The sequence below is a fragment of the Cydia fagiglandana genome, chromosome 2, assembly GCF_963556715.1.
Source record: "Cydia fagiglandana chromosome 2, ilCydFagi1.1, whole genome shotgun sequence".
NCBI lineage: Eukaryota > Metazoa > Arthropoda > Insecta > Lepidoptera > Tortricidae > Cydia > Cydia fagiglandana.
The window spans coordinates 26,476,759-26,494,356 of record NC_085933.1 but is presented as its reverse complement, the minus strand read 5'-3'; the positions used below and the strand labels follow the sequence as shown (position 1 = coordinate 26,494,356).

The following is a 17,598-nucleotide window of genomic DNA, read 5'->3' as shown; positions in this document are numbered from 1 at the left end:
AAATCTTTAAAAAATCCGTAGGAGTCGGATCAAAAACTGTAATTAAGTCCGACTCACGCTTGACTGTAGATTTCTAATAGGTTTTCCTGTCATCTATAGGTATAGACCTATTTTATGTATTTTTTCAAAATTTTAAACCTAGTAGTTTCGGAGATAAAGGGGGGGGAATAGTCATTTTTTGCCTATTTTCTTGAATAACTTCTAAACTGTTTATTCGAAAATTATAAAAATATATATTTGAGATCCTTACAATAAGCTCTTTCATTTGATATGTAACATGATATAGTTTGATTTTTTTTATTTTTGAATTTTTTCATTTACCCCCCAAAAGTGGCCCCCATGTTTAAAATTCATTTGTTTACAAACTTACATATGTGTATCAGATTTCAACTTGATTGGTCCAGTAGTTCCGGAGAAAATCGGCTGTGACAGACGGACAGACAGACAGACGCACGAGTGATCCTATAAGGGTTCCGTTTTTTCCTTTTGAGGTACGGAACCCTAAAAACAATAAAAAAAATTGTTTTCGGCTAAATTGACCTAAACTCATACATACATTTTTTCCTTCTTTTGACCTCAGAAATAAAATCTTTCGCATTTCTTGAGGACACCTTGTATAATAAGTGTTATAAAATGAATATAACCTTTTTTACTAAGAATTTAATAAGGAACTATTTCTTTCATTGACACTTTTATCCTAAAATGTAATATGTAATATGTGTTTAGGTCAATTTCGCCAAAAAAAAATATTGTTTGGTTTTTTTTTAATTTTATGAATGAATTTGTACATAAAAATTAAATGCTATTGGTAAACTTGTCACTTAAAATGTTTTTTTTTTCGTAAAACTTAGTTTTTGCAAAGTGTTACTTGTCACTTTTTGACATATCAATAAGGATATTTAGACTAAATCCCATAGTAGCAACATCGCCATCAAAAAGGCGTTTTGAACTATGTAACAATAGACTTGTTTTTTTTTTTAATTGGTATTAGCTCTGAAACTAGGCGAATTTCAAAAAGTTTATAGGACATTTTTGTCTCTAAATGTGATCAGGAATACGCTGTCAAAATTATTCGGTTTCCTCATGTTACACCGTGTATAATAAATGAATTTCGAACCCTAAGTAAAAACTATGTTATTTCGAATTTTGACAAGCTAATACATGAATTAGGTGCATCATATAAAAAAAATGAATATGACCTTTTTTATTAAGAATTTATTAAGGATTATTTCTTTCATTGACACTTTTTACCTAAAATGTATACTTTCCTCAAAACATGTAAAAAACTGTGAACCGGGACATATTTCATGCAAAAAGGGGGGGTTGCGTCAGGGGGAGGGGAAGGGACGCTAGTGTGCGTAAAGCACCATACCCTAAGGTATCATACTACATTCATAAAAGGCTGGCTATAATTAGTTTTTCAAAAAGCACAATTTGACCGAATATATGAAAGAGGGTCATTGTTGTTGTAAAAGGTGTGCAGGAAATGATACGTTTCTGCACTAGAGCAGTTTAGGTTCCAATTCCAAGTACGATTTTATTATTCTTTTTACAATAAGCAATTGAAATTTGGGTATAAATGGATTTGTTATACAATTTCCATTCTGATATTTGACTCCCCATTCCATAAATAACGATACTTTTGGCCAAATTGTTAATTGAAAATACCTACTCTCAAAAATACCTACTATAAAAATGTATTTAAAAAAACACATGCATTTTACTTTCCTCGTATGCGAAAAGAAAAGTAGAGTGTTTTAACTCGGGTGAAAGGCAGCATTTTTGAAAAAAACCAGGCAAGTGCGAGTCGGACTCGCGCATGAAGGGTTCCGTACCATAATGCAAAAAAAACAAAAAAAAAGCAAAAAAAAAACGGTCACCCATCCAAGTACTGACCACTCCCGACGTTGCTTAACTTTGGTCAAAAATCACGTTTGTTGTATGGGAGCCCCATTTAAATCTTTATTTTATTCTGTTTTTAGTATTTGTTGTTATAGCGGCAACAGAAATACATCATCTGTGAAAATTTCAACTGTCTAGCTATCACGGTTCGTGAGATACCGCCTGGTGACAGACAGACGGACAGACGGACGGACAGCGAAGTCTTAGTAATAGGGTCCCGTTTTACCCTTTGGGTACGGAACCCTAAAAATATCATCTACTAATGTTATTGTTATGCACAAGCAGAAGATATTATAGAATCTTGTTTATTTACAAGAAGATGACATTTTTCTCCACATACCTATGTATATATTTTTGAGAAAAATATAGCTAGGTATTTTAGTTTAAAAATCATTGTTACAATAAATATAGGCTTTTCCAGAGAACATTTACCGAAACGAAAGCAGAATTCACAAGGGTTTTCGGTGGACGACCGTAACGCGAATGATTGTTTGGACTGACCTTTCTATAAATATATAAATGTATTTTATTGTGTAATAATCATAATAATTATTAAGTTATATTAAATCTGGGAATGAAATTATATCAGAAAGGAGATTCTTAAATGAGTAGGTATACTCGTAACATGCTTTGTGCATTAAATATACCTCCCTCTATTGAGTGAAAATAAAACAAAATACACAGGTAATCTGTGTTGCGGTTTTAAAGTGCCATCTGTTACACCTTTGAGAAATTAAAAATGATTGCTTGTCAAATGAAGTCGCCATGTTAGAATTACACCGATACTATAAGCATCACTCACACAAACAAGCAATGAGGCAAAATTTTACCAATATTTAAAGGCTTTTTTCTTAATAATTTTAATCAAAATCTAGTATTTTTTACGTTAAGCGAAGACAGAAATATATATACTACCCAAACATTACATATACAAGTGAAGAAACCCTATATAATAGGAGCTAGGGTGCCAAGAAAGTTGTATGAAAATCGAGCAAGGAGAACCACCTTAACCTTTCATCTGTCTAAGCACTGATCGGTGCGCTCGAATTAAAATCCTTTGTTTAATACAATAGGTTTAAATTCGTTCGCACTGATCAGTGCTTAGACATACGAAGGGTTAATCTGTATTATTCATTGTCCTTTTGAATTTCAAAAAGCTATAAATCTGTGACTTACATATGACATCAATTTTAAGTAAAATGTTACCTTTCTCTATAACAACTGTGGAGTCCATAATCTTAGCCTGTGGTTTCTCTAGAACCATGGTGTCTCTGTTGATTTTGTCTAACACGACTGTTTCATTCATTGCAATCTGTAAAAAATACGAAACATAAATATTATATTATCTATCTTTACAAACTTTCATATATTATTTTCCTTTGTTCCTAGGGCGATCATCCACACTAAAATAATAAATGTGTCAGTAATATAAATTTTGAGTATATTACACGAGGAATAAATATTTCCACAACTAATTTTACGCCGATTTCTCTAATTAATGCTTGAAAATATAATTACTTCAATATAATTTTTATACCGATTAATAAGATTTCCCGCTTAAAATTTCAAGTTAATAAAATCAAAATAAATAAAAAAGTATTAGTTTCTGCAACTTTTATTCATATTTTTTCTTCATGATTAATACTTTCTTGCTTAGTAGGTACAGTCGCCATTAGATATATCGGAGCGGTTAAGGCGCTCACAAATATCTGAACACGCCGCAAGACATTATGTTCAGATATTTGTGAGCACCTTGGCCGCTCCGATATATCTGATGGCGACTGTACATTCAGTCGCAATCACTTTAAAAGTATAACATTAATAACGACTTACCGTCGTCTTTCCGTCAGTATGGTCATACACCCCATTAGTCAGCACGACCGTCTTATCCATACTAATAGTCACCGTTGTATTCACATTGCTTATAATCTGAGTCTCCTCCATCGCTTGCTTGTCAACTTTGGACTTTGGCCCCTTCTTCTTACCGCCCTTTTTCGATTGGACCGAGTCATCTGAGATAGTAGATTGAGTAGAGTCATTTTTGGTCTTTTTGACGGTCTTTTGAGGTATGGCGGGCGATTGGGTGTCGGGGATGGATATTCTTTCTTCTTTGGGGGTGATTATTTCTGGTTCTGGGGATGGATCTTTTGGTTTAGGTGGTTCTTCCTCGCTGAAAAAAAGTTTTCAGTTATGTGTTAATTTATGTCATACATATTGTATGAACTATGTATCTAGATAAAATATAAATATTGGGGGATATCTTACACAGATCAACCTAGCCCCGAACTAAGCGAAGCTTGTACTATGGGTGCTAGGCGACGATATACATACTTATATAGATAAATAGATACTTATATACATAGAAAACACCCATGACTCAGGAACAAATATTAATGTTCATCACACAAATAAATGCCCTTACTGGGATTCGAACCCAAGACCATCGGCTTCGCAGGCAGGGTCACTACCCACCTGGCCAGACCGGTCGTCTAAATGTGTGAAAAACTGGGCACAGTTCAATCTTTGCCTGATTTAAAATTGTTCCTGATACTTACGCTGCTTTCTTCCCTCTTCTAGTCCTCTTTGGTCGTGGTTTGTCTGGTGTACCTGGATAAATATTAATTAATATTTTATATATAATTATAAACATACAGAAATCAATGTTGTGTAATGTAATTAATATATGATGCGTTAGAAAGTCAATTTTAAAAGGTATATTGAGTGATTTGTGTGCAATAGAAAGATGTAGGGGTAAAGATCGGTTTTCCGAGGATAGCGGTGCCGTCATATAGCGGCTAAATATGGATATCGTAGTGTTTGTATGGAGACGGCCGCTATATGACGACACCGCTATCCTAGGAAACTAGAGCATTAGAGATTAATAACTTACCAATGCTGTTTTCAACGGGCGGTTGTGTATTTTCTATGTCTGTAGTTGAGGACTCTGATACTTTCTGCAAAAACCATGAACATATGTACTTTATATTTTATTGAAGGCACTCCTCGTTAAGCAGTGGTGGCCGAGTGGATATGACATCTGACTTTCAATCCGAAGGTCGAGGGTTCAAATCCTGGCTCATAGCAATGAGTTTTTCAGAACTTATGTACGAAATATCATTTGATATTTACCACTAGCTTTTCGGTGAAGGAAAACATCGTGAGGAAACCTGCATACATCTGCGAAGAAATTCAAAGGTGTATGTGAAGTCCCCAATCCGCATTGGGCTAGCGTGGGGACTATAGCCCAAGCCCTCTCGCGCATGAGAGGAGGCCTGTGCTCAGCAGTGGGACGTATATAGGCCGAAATGATGAATGAAATGATGATGACTCCTCGTTACTTTGTTAAAAAAAACATTTATTTCAGACGTAAGTCCAAGGTAAGGTAAGGTTAAGGTAGGCTCGAAACATGTCGCGCGAGTGACTTAGAACAAGTCAGTCTAAACCGTAAAATTATTCAATGTTAGAGTCTGGCTACTGAAATTTTACACAATTGTTTGGCGGGAAATTCAAAAAATCTTGGGCTGGTCACACTTTGTGCAGTAGGAATTATAGTTTTGATACTAGACAATATTTTAGATTTTCTGTGCACAAGTAAGGTACCTAAGGAAATAAGTTAAATAAACGATTATGTGCACTCAAAGTCAGCTCACATAATTTCTACCACTATTTAAAATACAGTCAACGACAAACACATATGTTTACGTTCCAATATTTATATTTTATAGATATTTTTCAGAACTTTTAGTTTATCCGTTTCTTTATATACTTGTCCTGTTTATGAGATTCAGGCATTAATAAATTCACGTACTTAATCAAAGTAATAGGCAAATGTTAAAACTAGTACTTAAAGTATCAAAATATTTATAGAGCACCAACCTCCTAATTTGTTTACATTTGGTTAGGACTTGTAAACATTGCAGTTTTTCGTTATACAACGCTACACGTCGACATCGCACATTGTCGTAATTATTTACGAGCTTAAATAATAGTTTGCAAACCTCACTCAGTATAGAAATTATTAATATTATTTAAAATAAACCCCTTATAAACCGCAAACAATTTGAATGAATGACATAAATTGACAACTGACTTTTAGCTTTTTTTAAATCATAGACAATTGGTGATACAACAACGAAATATTTGTCAACAATTTTTGGCTAGCCAGACTCTAGTATGTGTCACAACAGTTTAAATTCGAGTTTAGTAGTACCTTTTTAGCTCGGGTGCGTTTGGGCCTGGGTTCTGGCGGTGGCGGTAGTTGCTGCGTGTCCGCTTCAGCTTGCCTAGTGGCCGTGCCGCGGCGAGAAGCCCGGGCTACTCGCTCCACAGGTGCCGGGGCTAAAACACGAACACACATACATAGTTGGTTAATTATACTGGGCGTTTTCCACGAGTCGACCACCATTACGCCTATTTTGCGTGAAGACGAGGTAGCAATACTCTAGCCACCCTAGCTCCTCCATGAAACCTAGCAGTGTCTTCAGGTTGCTAACTGCCTCCTTCAGTGTGCACGGAGTTCCTAGGTATTGGTTTCTAGGTACTCCTTCCTGTAGACAGTGTAGGGGGATATGTTTTGCACAAACACACATTAAATACATACTAAGATAAAAGCAAAGGGAATAAAGTGTATAGAGGCGGATTGTCAAAGTAAATTATGTAGCCACTGTAAATTTACTGCCTTCTCTTTGGTATTACTTTATTTAAACGTTGAATAAAGTAATGATTTAATAAGCAAAATGAAGGTATATTGTTTTACCAGGTGGTGGAGGCATGGTCTCCGTATTCTTCCTTGTTCTTGTGCTACGCTTGCCGGACGGCTCTTCCTCGCTATCCGTAGATTTCTCCTTCGGCGGTAGCCTGCGGGGCTCTGCAAGTACAATATAGTTTGGCCATAGAGGTACAATAATATGGAGAGGAAGCGGGGGAGGGGCCAAATGACGGAACGAATAGAACTTTCAGTAGGAGTAGCAGAGAAAGCGGTACTATTGCTTGTCCTTGTCACAGTCTCACTTTTTGTTTGTTCCCCACCATGAACTTAATATGATTTATGGTAGGCAACAAATTTAATAACCCGACCGAATTACGTAGATTGGTTTTGGTATATTGTCAGGAATGTTAAAACGTGTTTGTAATATTGTCGCATTGCGTATGTTTTGTCCCTCACGGAGGCACGCGCACACCACTTCTATAGGATGCTACCTTCTATGAGTTTGGCCCACGACTCGTTCAGTTCGCTCGTACAGTGCGATGGCGATATTGACCGTGACGTGAAAAACCGGATTAGCACAGGATGGATGAAATGGCGACAGGTCACGGGAACCATTTGCGACGCCCGAATGCCTCTTCGGTTGAAGGGTAAAATATATAAATCAGTCATAAGACCTGTCGTCATGTATGGATCAGAGTGTTGGGCCCTAAAGGTGACGGATGAAAAGAGATTGCATGTAGCGGAGATGAGAATGTTGAGATGGATGTGTGGCGTGACGAGAATGGATAGGATAAGGAATGAGTATATAAGAGGAAGCCTGAAAGTTGCACCCATAACAGAAAAAGTAAGGGCAAATCGCCTAGCGTGGTACGGGCATGTGATGCGGAATGAATGTGCAGGGAAGTACGAGGAAAGGAAAACCGAGGAAAAGGTGGATGGACTGTGTGAGAGATGATATGAAACGAATGCAAGTGAATGATGAAATAACGGGCGACAGAGAGGTGTGGAAGAGAAAGACATGCTGCGCCGACCCCAAGTGAATGGGACAAGGGCAAGAGAATGATGATGATGAGTTTGGCCCACGACTGTCTCATTTCAAACATAGATAAGAGTCATACTCATAACTGTCTGTATCTCACGCTAGTACAGTCGCCATCAGATATATAGGAGCGGCCAAGGTGCTCACAAATATCTGAACATGCCTCTATTGTTATGGCGCTAGGTGCGTATTCAGATATTTTTGAGCACTTCTGCCACTCCGATATATCTGATGGCGACTGTACTAGCACCCAAAAGAAAGGGATGAGTATAGATTTCCTGGTTCTTACTGACTAACAAGTTGTGTTTGCCAGACTATGTATAAACTAAATGATCTATAACAAACATGGGGGCCACTTTTTGAAGTGGCTAGAGGGATTATTCCCTCTAGCCACTTCAAAAAGTGGCCCCCATGTTTGACATTCATAATAATCATAATTATGCAGCAGGTATATAAAATAATCTCAATCTTACTTGGAACAGGGGCGGCTGGCGGTGGCATGGAGGCTTCATCCTTATTGGGTTCTTCTTTCACAGGCACTAACGGTATGTCTAACACTGCTTCTGTTTCCATGGGCTCCGGAGGGAGGGATATCTTCTCTTGTTTCACTGTAATGTTGTAGTCATTGTTAGAATGCAAACTCGCTCATTGAAATCCTACTAGACACAGGAGGGTTAATTATTGCCACATAAAAAAATCTGTGCAAAACCCGAAACCCTGATGTCCATATAAGGTTGATAAATAAGGCATATTCACGTGCCCTAGCTGCAGTCCAGTTCATAAGTATGTATACATTTCTTCACCTTAATCCATTGCAATAAGGTAAAAAATGTATATACATTTATGAACTCTACAGCGGTAAATAAATTAGCGTTTTAAAGGTCCTTAACGCTACGCTACCCATGAGCTCCATTATTTGGCACATGGAGATGGTGGGAAAAGTCTTGAGTATATCGGCTTTTGTCGATTGCGCGTCGATATATCTGGGGAGTCCCTTATGGAACAAAATGGCAGTGTGGACATAGCTTTACATGTACAGCATTTATTGCAAGCTTACCCTGTACAACAGGCAGCGTGTTTTCCTTGTCGTCGTCCTTACGTCGCCGTGTCTTGTCCGTGTCGTCTCGCCGCAGCTTCTGTGTCAGACTCACGTTCACCTGCAGGTTAATATTTATATTTTTTATAAACAAACGCCAAACGACTTGTGCGCCAAGAAAACCGAGTGGACACCAAACATAGTGCGGCGTCACGGCAGACCTCGAAGGAGATGGCGGCACGATCATGACGTCTTTCGGAAAGTAATATTGCCATAGAACGAGACGCGTGGAAGAAAGAGAGGGAGGCATTTGCCCAGCAATGGGACACAACAGGCTAACAAGTAAATATGTAATATATAAACAGCCCATACTTTTTAACAAGTATGTAAGTGGGAAAGGGGTCATCCATTAATTACGTCACACGAATTTCTAGGTTTTTTGACCCCTCCCTCCCTCCTTGTCACACTTGGTCACATTTGGCAAACCCCTCCCCCCTAGTGTGACGTCACATTTTTTCTACGAAATCGCCAAATCGAATTAAGTAAGTACCTATTTTTGACGATATAAATATTAGTAATTTTATAACCCAAAACTGCTTAGGAAAGAAAATTAAACAAATAAAAACGATTATCGTTTTAAAAACTTTTTATTTAAATGTACAGCGAATAAAATAATTTAAATAAATTTTCGGATACTGATGAAGTTAAAGTGACGTCACAAAGTTTGTGTCTCCCCCCTCTCCTATGTCACAATATGTCACATTTTCTTGACCCCCTCCCTCCCACTAAACGTGTGATGTAATTAATGGATGTCCCCAAAGTGTCACGACAGACCATGTGATCAGAGTGTAAGTTGCCTTAAATAGTCAATTAAATCTAGCTTACTCATAATATAAACTACAATACAATTAGATATTTGTGATATATTATGGGGTAAACTGTCCTCATACTAATAGCTAGGAGGAATAGTAGAAAGAACTGCTATATACCTAATAGAATATGAATATTTTAAATCTAAATTTACCCAATTCCATAATTTTCATACAATATAAGCTAGTTATATATATAATGCTTTACATAATTTAATTTTAGTTAGAACTAAACTTAAGCAAGAAATGAAAAAAAAAACTAGCTATTTTCTGATTTTACATTACATTCTATGGAAATTGAAACATTTTTTAAATTTACCACATCTTCATCATCACTGAGAAGTAAAATGTTCTGATTTAAAGACTCGAGGGCTTGTCTCTGCACAAGAAAACGGAATGGAGTAATATTAATAAAATTACTATGATTATATGTGACTTCCTCCAGAAAGATTTGGTTCAGACTCGCAGCTTTGGAACTCTGAACTGAACTTATCTGACCCCTCTATCAATTCAAATCTTTTCCATTTTTCACACTTTGGCTGCCTAAAACGGCCACAAAAGTGCATGGTCACAGTTTAAAATAAGCCTTCATGCATTCTTAGCAAATATGTCCATTAACTTTTTGTTTATAATACAGGAGGCAAACAAGCAGACGGTTCAGGTGCAAGACCAGAAGGGTTGTAAGTGCGTTGATGGAATTTAAGATGGGAGTATGCTTTTCCGCGCTTATCATCAGTCATTAACATTATAGAGTACTCATTCCACACTAACAAAGTCGCAGTAAAAAGCTACTTTCTAATATTCAGTACAATAGTAGTAATTTGTAATATTTACCTGTTTGGTAATATTGTTCTGAGCCTTAACAGAGGCGTTTCTCTTGGGTCTCTTCTCTTGTTCAGGGCTCAACATGCCGTCCACCTGCTCCTTGCTCCGCTTGTTGGAGAGCCGCTTCTCCGAGCCATCCTGGGACTTCCTGACTTCTTTGGGGGAGTTTTCATCTGGAATTAATGTTGTAATCTTTGGTACAAACAGCAACACTTAATGATCTATCAGTGGGCCTTATGTCTTTTATAGTAAGGTTTACAAGTGTTGTGAACAAATTCTTAAGGCAAATCCTGCGTATCTTTTGACCTAACCAGGCGTGTCTCACTCCGCGATTTCGTCGCTTTTCTACAGGTAGCTAAAAGTACATCTGTTCGGCCCCAATTTTGGGGTTTGCCATGAGCCGCGCGTGGCGCTGTCGCCACCTAGCGGCCATATCTGTGCTGATCGTAACAGACGCGTTTTGTTAGAGAGTGAGTCTTCTGTACTTAGGGTTGCCAGATGGTCGGGATTTGGCGGGATTCTCCCGATTTTTAGCATGTGTTCCCGATTCCCGACAAAGTGAAAACTGTCCCGAAAAACAGCTTCACGTTATAAAACAATAATTTCATGTTCCGAACTGTCGTCAAGCGAGCGAGCGACCCGCGTTGATTATTACGTTTTTTTGTTTGTTCAAGATCTCAAAGAATTTATACTATTTTCATATAAAAACGTCTATGGGCAGAGCAACAGACGTAGTGCCAATAATGTAAAATATCGCTGTATTTAATACAATTACTTTAATTTCAATGTTTTATTTTCCCGACTCAAGTCCCAAAAATCCCGAAAAAGTGATATTTTTTCCCGATAATAGCGCCTTTCGATCTGGCAACCCTATCTGTACTTAGTGCTATTATTTATTCTGTGGCCTAACTGGATCACCAACGCTCGCTTATGGAGAATAACCGGACAAACACCCGTACACAAGGAGATCCAGATGCCAAAATGGCATTGGGTTGGGCATATCCTCAGGAAACCTGACACCCACCTAACCAAAGTGGCCCTGACCTGGTAGATGCCCGGCAAACAGAAACGTGATTGGGGATGGGGTGGGAGGAGGCTACCCAAGCTGCCCATGACCGGAGACAGGGGAAGAAAAAGATTCGAGCCCTACACCCTAGCCCCTGCTAACAGGATGGAAAGAATAAGAAAGACAGTTTGCAGCAGAAGTTGCTAAGACAGTGAGGTGTTTAAAATGATCTTGATGCATTATAATTGTTAAGAGAATAAGAGTGTCAAGGTAATTTGAACACCACCCTTAGCTTAGCAACTTTTGCTGCTGTCTGTGCTATTTGGCAATATTAAATAAAAGATTTTTTTCTAAAGTAAAGTAATTAAGAAACTGATTTCCTTAATCCTTTCATATTCAAAAACTACTATTGTTCAACGAAGTCTCACTGATCTTAAATTTTGGCCTGAATAATCATCAGTTTTAAGTGCTTATTGTAAATTTAATTATTTAAGTACTGCGGAATGGAGTATCGAGACAAACCATTCTGGTTTAACAATGCGTTTGGATCAAAATATTATGTAATTGTCATTTATGTCTGGCTGGGCAGACAGAGTGCAGGCAGATCTCCGTGAGCTCAGTGTCGGCGAAAGCTGGCGGGATACCATTCTGGACCGATTAAAGTGGCGTGCTCTTGTGTTGGAGGCCAAGACTCATTTTGGGTTATCTCTAATAAATAAATAAATAAAATTTTCCTAGTGTTGTCCTGGTCTTTTGCTGTTTCATGAGCACCTACAGACCACTTGGAAACTTAAGTTTAGTTGGTATAACATACTTTATAAAAAATATGTTGAGTAAGACCAAGATAAGTCTGCTACAAATTTGATGGCACTGGCACAGACAGTGGAAGTCCTCAAATACAGGTTTGTAGGCTGTTGTCAAACCAGTACTTAGGCATTTTAGACCAAAATAAACATTTTTTTAAGCACTGAAATTGTAAATTGGACATATTCTACTAAAAATGGCGTACCTTCGTCTTCATTTATGCTCATAAGCGTATTCACCAGGGCCTTTTTCTGATTCTGGTCCCGTTTCCCGCGTCCATTCTGATATTCCTCAGCAAACTTATCTATAGCGTCGAAAGCGACCTGCAAACCACGTCATTGTAATCACTAACACTGTATTCCACTCGGTAATTGAACACTTTATTGAGATTTTAGGCGGAAAAGCGTCGCAGCGAGAAAGTTTGGAATTGAAGTTTTGATGTGATATTTCTATGCTTGATATGCATTTTATAGTTGATATAAAGCATTTTCCTGGATCAAAAAACCTAAATGTGTTACAAGAACACAATACAACACTACTTTCAATATCACATCTCTTCAAAAACGGTTTGATAAGTACACCGCAAGCCACCATTTTCACAACGTATTTTTAAACACAATATCGCTGTACCTTTATGTCTTCGTTTAGGGAACGAACATAACTGTTAGATATTTCATTAAGTTTACACATTATTTCATCAAACACGGACATTATTGTAATAAAAAATACACTTTAATAAATGTTTCACAAATTGACAAATGACCTAAAACACTACACAATCGAAAACCGTTTGAAATTGAAATTTTACGTTGAATGTTGCCATGTCGTCGCCAAAATGTGAATCGGATGCGTTCCAAAATAATACGTTTCCAGTGGCCTATTTTATAAAGCTACAAATTACAATTTACAAGCGGAAGTCTCGTTCTAACACATAGGGTTAGAAAGAGACTTCCGCTTGTAAATTGTAACTTGTAGCTTTATAAAATAGGCCACTGATATTGATTTTGTAAAGAAAATGCAAAAAATGAAAGCATTTTAGAAAATCTTGTTAGAATAGAGTCGGACCAAGAAAAGTCTGCAACGGATTTGATAGCCCACGTAGTGCAAGTGTTATTTATACGTCATAATTTCATAGAAGTTTGACGTTTAAAATAACACTTGCACTGCGTGGGCTATCAAATCCGCTGCAGGCTTTTCTTGGTCCGACTCTATTTATATAATTTTAATTTGAATTCATAATATTAATTAAGGAAATGAGGTCAGCTAGAATTTAATTTTGTAAATTGCTTGCACACGAATCATTTTTTTTTAGTAAGTAACTGATTTAGACTAAATAATTGAACAAATGAGTAAATAAAATGTTTGAAAAACCGGACAAGTGCGAGTCGGATTCGCCCACCCAGGGTTCCGTACTTTTTAGGGTTCCGTACCCAAAGGGTAAAACGGGACCCTATTACTAAGACTTCGCTGTCCGTCCGTCCGTCCGTCCGTCCGTCCGTCCGTCTGTCACCAGGCTGTATCTGACGAACCGTGATAGCTAGACAGTTGAAATTTTCACAGATTATGTATTTCTGTTGCCGCTATAACAACAAATACTAAAAACAGAATAAAATAAAGATTTAAATGGGGCTCCCATACAACAAACGTGATTTTAGACCAAAATTAAGCAACGTCGGGCGGGGTCAGTACTTGGATGGGTGACCGTTTTTTTTGCTTTTTTTTGTTTTTTTTTTTTGCATTGTGGTGCGGAACCCTTCGTGCGCGAGTCCGACACGCACTTGTTTATTATTTGTTATTCATAGTATGTCAAGTAAACGGTCTAGCAATCACGCGGTTCATGAGTTACAGCTTGGGGGTCTACCACGAACCACGTTCGACGTGTTGCCTCCCTATCACACTTACGTACGAATATACAAGTGTGACAGAGAGACAACACGTCGACCGTGGTTTGCAATAGGCCCTGTTGTGTGTGTGGCTGTTGACATCCGTGACAGACAGACAGACGGACAGGCGGACTGACGGACAGCGGAGTCTTAGTAATAGGGTCCCGTTTTTTTACCCTTTGGGTACGGAACCCTAAAAAGTGTGCGCTTCCGGTTTCTTGGCGCTGTTCTGACGATCCAAGTATACTCGGTTAAGGGTCAGCACCTCATCCCCAGGTCCAATCTATGCTATCCCTATTTCTTACTGCTCTTAGCAACTAGGGAATATAACTTATCATTATTATATAAATTTAGGCGATATAGCATCCACCTACTCAATTTCTTGCAAAGCGACTGGAAACAATGAATATCGTAAATGCATAATATTCATATGTATATACCTACCTACTTAACAATAATTTAAATTAAATAACAAAATCATCGGAAACACCTGACAGCCCGTAGCCTTTTTTTCAAAATTTGGAGGTGAATCTATCTAGATTATACACGGTGTAACATGAGTAAATCGAATAATTTTAACAGCGTATTCCTGATCATATTTAGAGACAAAAATGTCCTATAAACTTTTTTGATATTCGCCTAGTTTCAGAGATATTATTAATTAAAAAAAAAATAAGTTTGTTTTTTTTTTATTTTTTTATTTTTTTTATTGGGAAACAAACAGCTTTCAATCTTACACAATATGAATTAATATTAATAATACACAAGCCAAAACAGTTTCCACTGATAAATTAAAACAGAAATGCTCAAAGGGAATAACTTAATGAAATACAAAGAATACAAATAAAATACAAAGAATACAAAAGTATTATCCAAAGCAATCAAGTGAACCGAAAGTTATTGAACTGATATTTTAGCTGGCTAGTTAAAACGAGAAAAAAAAAACAAATACTTAGTTACCTACATCCTATACTTATGTAAGTGTGTTCTTATTTAGGTTATAGTTTATTTTTCATTGAGGTGACAAATTTACCCAGCTTCATGTTGAACACATCAAAATTGGAATATTTAGAGTTATACGTAGAGCATGCTCTAACAAGATATGAGTTTTTGAAGTACCTAGTACGACAGAATGGAATGGCAAATAAAGCTTTGGATCTAGTTCGGGAATTAGGACATCTATATGAAATATTGCTAATAAGATATTGCGACTCGATTAGATGGTTTAGTAATTTAAACAGAAAAATTTGATCTTTTTGCTCCCTGCGCAGCTGGAGACTTACCATGTTATCACTATCAAACAATTTGAATCTATATTTCAACCATTTAATAAATTTATTTTGGATTTTTTCAATGGCATTAATATGCACTGCATATTGAGGACTCCAAACGACCGAAGCGAATTCTAAATGCGATCTGACAAAGGCATTATAAAGTAAAATAATGGTTCGAGGATCACTAAAATTTTTACTTTGTCGGAAAATAAAACCTAACATTCTATATGCCTTTGACGTAATTTTGTCGATATGAGAAGTGAGCTGAATCTCGCTGTCTACGTAAACACCAAGATCTCTTACTTCGGTAACCCTATTCAGTTTTTTGTTCTTAATCTGGTAATCAAAATGAATTGGGCTACGCTTGCGAGAGAATGAAATACAGCAACACTTCTCGATATTGAGGTCAAGACAGTTTTTGGCGCAGTAAAGATCTAACCTTTTTAGGTCATCCTGTAATATTGTTACACGGTGTAAAAGGCCTTTTTGACGGTGATGTTGCTGCTTAAGGGATGTAGTCTAAATATCCTTATTGATACTTAGATGTCAAAAAGTGACAAGTAGCACTTTGCAAAAAGTAGGTTCTACGAAAAAAAAATGTAAAAATCAATTTTAAGTGACAAGTTCACCAATAACATGTATTATTTATGTACAAATACATTCAAAAAATTGAAAAACACGAAACAAAAATAAATTTTTTTTTGGCGAAATTGACCTAAACTCATATTACATTTTTTACTTCTTTTGACCTCAGAAACGCGTGGTTAAAATTATTCGGTTTCCTCATGTTACACCGTGTATAAGTATATTACATCTTCTTCCGCGCGTTATCCCGGCATTTCGCCACGGCTCATGAGAACCTGGGGTCCGCTTGACAACTAATCCCATGATTTGACGTAGGCACTAGTTTTTACGAAAGCGACTGCCATCTGACCTTCCAACCCAGAGGGTAAACTAGGCCTTATTGGGATTAGTCCGGTTTCCTCACGATGTTTTCCTTCACCGAAAAGCGACTGGTAAATATCAAATGATATTTCGTACATAAGTTCCGAAAAACTCATTGGTACGAGCCGGGGTTTGAACCCGCGACCTCCCGATTGCAAGTCGCACGCTCTCACCGCTAGGCCACCAGCGCTTCATATAAGCGCTTGTATAAGTATATTACATGATTATACTAAAACTCTAAAGGACCGAACTCGAAATCGTGAAAAATTTGGCGTATAATCTACTACAGTTTTAGAGATTTTATTAGGAATTTTCAGTATGACAGTATTATGATTATTGTGTAGCAAGGTTACCCGTCTCTTTAATAGTGAATCATGGTATAATAATATACTCCGCCTGGTACCTACTCTGTTCCCGTATTTTCTAGGTTACCTGACTGACACAAGCTACGTCATCATGCGAAAGCGCTATATGATAATATGCGATAGCGCTATATATAGCGGCCATGTTATTGTGACGTAGGCCTGTGTCACTCTGGGAAGAGAAGACCATGTTTTATTATTTATTAGACTATGATAGTGAATCATGCTTTGCGTAACTACCAGTTTGTGCGCTCCGTTCGGCTGTCACGGCAGCGCACGCGCACCCGCATTAAAACAATCCTGCCGCTCACATATCCAGGTAAGTTAAATAGAAATAGAAAAAATATATAAGTAGAAATTGTTTATTGGTGTAAAATAAAAACTTGAACATAATAAGTATTATAATATTAGGTACCTACAATAACAAAATATGGACGCCAAACACTGATTTAAAGTTTTAACACGTTATTGTTATTAATTATAAATGGGTATAATTAAGCTTTAAAATTTACCTCCAATATTCCGAATTTAACAAATGTAGGTAAATAGTTTCTGCGTTATCAGACACCGAAGTGATTAAAATATAAATATAAAATTCCAACATCCGGTATATACAAATTATATTAAATTATTAATTACTTACATCCTGTAAGGTATTAGGTAGATGATGTGGTTATCTACTCGTATATTACAAAAAATGTAATAAATAACTTCGAGTACGTTAATTATACATGTAAAATACAATAAAATTGTAAAATGAACATTAAACGGTGGAGTATATAATAATAATTAATAGCGTTACATGGTAACATAAGTACTTATTACAATTAACAATTTTATTATTTACGTATTTGGTAACGCCTGACCGCGCAGCGCCGCGAAGTGGGACCAAACCAAACCGGGCAAGGCGAAGTTAAGAACTTCTCTGAAATATTCTGGTATTTC

At 37.0% G+C, this 17,598-nt stretch overlaps 1 protein-coding gene and 1 long non-coding RNA gene across 3 annotated transcripts in view; both read right to left on the bottom strand.

Moving 5' to 3' along the window:
* Positions 1-13,003, bottom strand: part of LOC134679489 (inner centromere protein B) — a 31,118-nt gene extending 18,115 nt beyond the window's left edge. The window contains exons 1-12 of one of the 2 annotated variants that reach the window (XM_063538421.1): positions 12,820-13,003; positions 12,395-12,512; positions 10,389-10,552; positions 9,874-9,933; positions 8,707-8,806; positions 8,123-8,257; positions 6,659-6,769; positions 6,113-6,240; positions 4,793-4,856; positions 4,458-4,509; positions 3,736-4,072; positions 3,109-3,214 (exon numbers count right to left, since the gene is read on the bottom strand). In XM_063538421.1, coding sequence (XP_063394491.1) covers positions 3,109-3,214; positions 3,736-4,072; positions 4,458-4,509; positions 4,793-4,856; positions 6,113-6,240; positions 6,659-6,769; positions 8,123-8,257; positions 8,707-8,806; positions 9,874-9,933; positions 10,389-10,552; positions 12,395-12,512; positions 12,820-12,900 — 1,456 coding nt within the window. In that variant the 5' untranslated portion in view covers positions 12,901-13,003. The remainder of the gene's footprint in view (positions 1-3,108; positions 3,215-3,735; positions 4,073-4,457; positions 4,510-4,792; positions 4,857-6,112; positions 6,241-6,658; positions 6,770-8,122; positions 8,258-8,706; positions 8,807-9,873; positions 9,934-10,388; positions 10,553-12,394; positions 12,513-12,819) is intronic. The other variant, XM_063538428.1, reaches the window with a different exon arrangement.
* A 2,077-nt stretch (positions 13,004-15,080) lies between these two features.
* Positions 15,081-15,791, bottom strand: LOC134679710 (uncharacterized). The gene is made up of 2 exons (XR_010100386.1): positions 15,202-15,791; positions 15,081-15,164 (listed from the first exon to the last, which is right to left on the bottom strand). It is a non-coding gene; the product is annotated as an uncharacterized LOC134679710 (long non-coding RNA).
* Between the last annotated feature and the right edge of the window lie 1,807 nt (positions 15,792-17,598).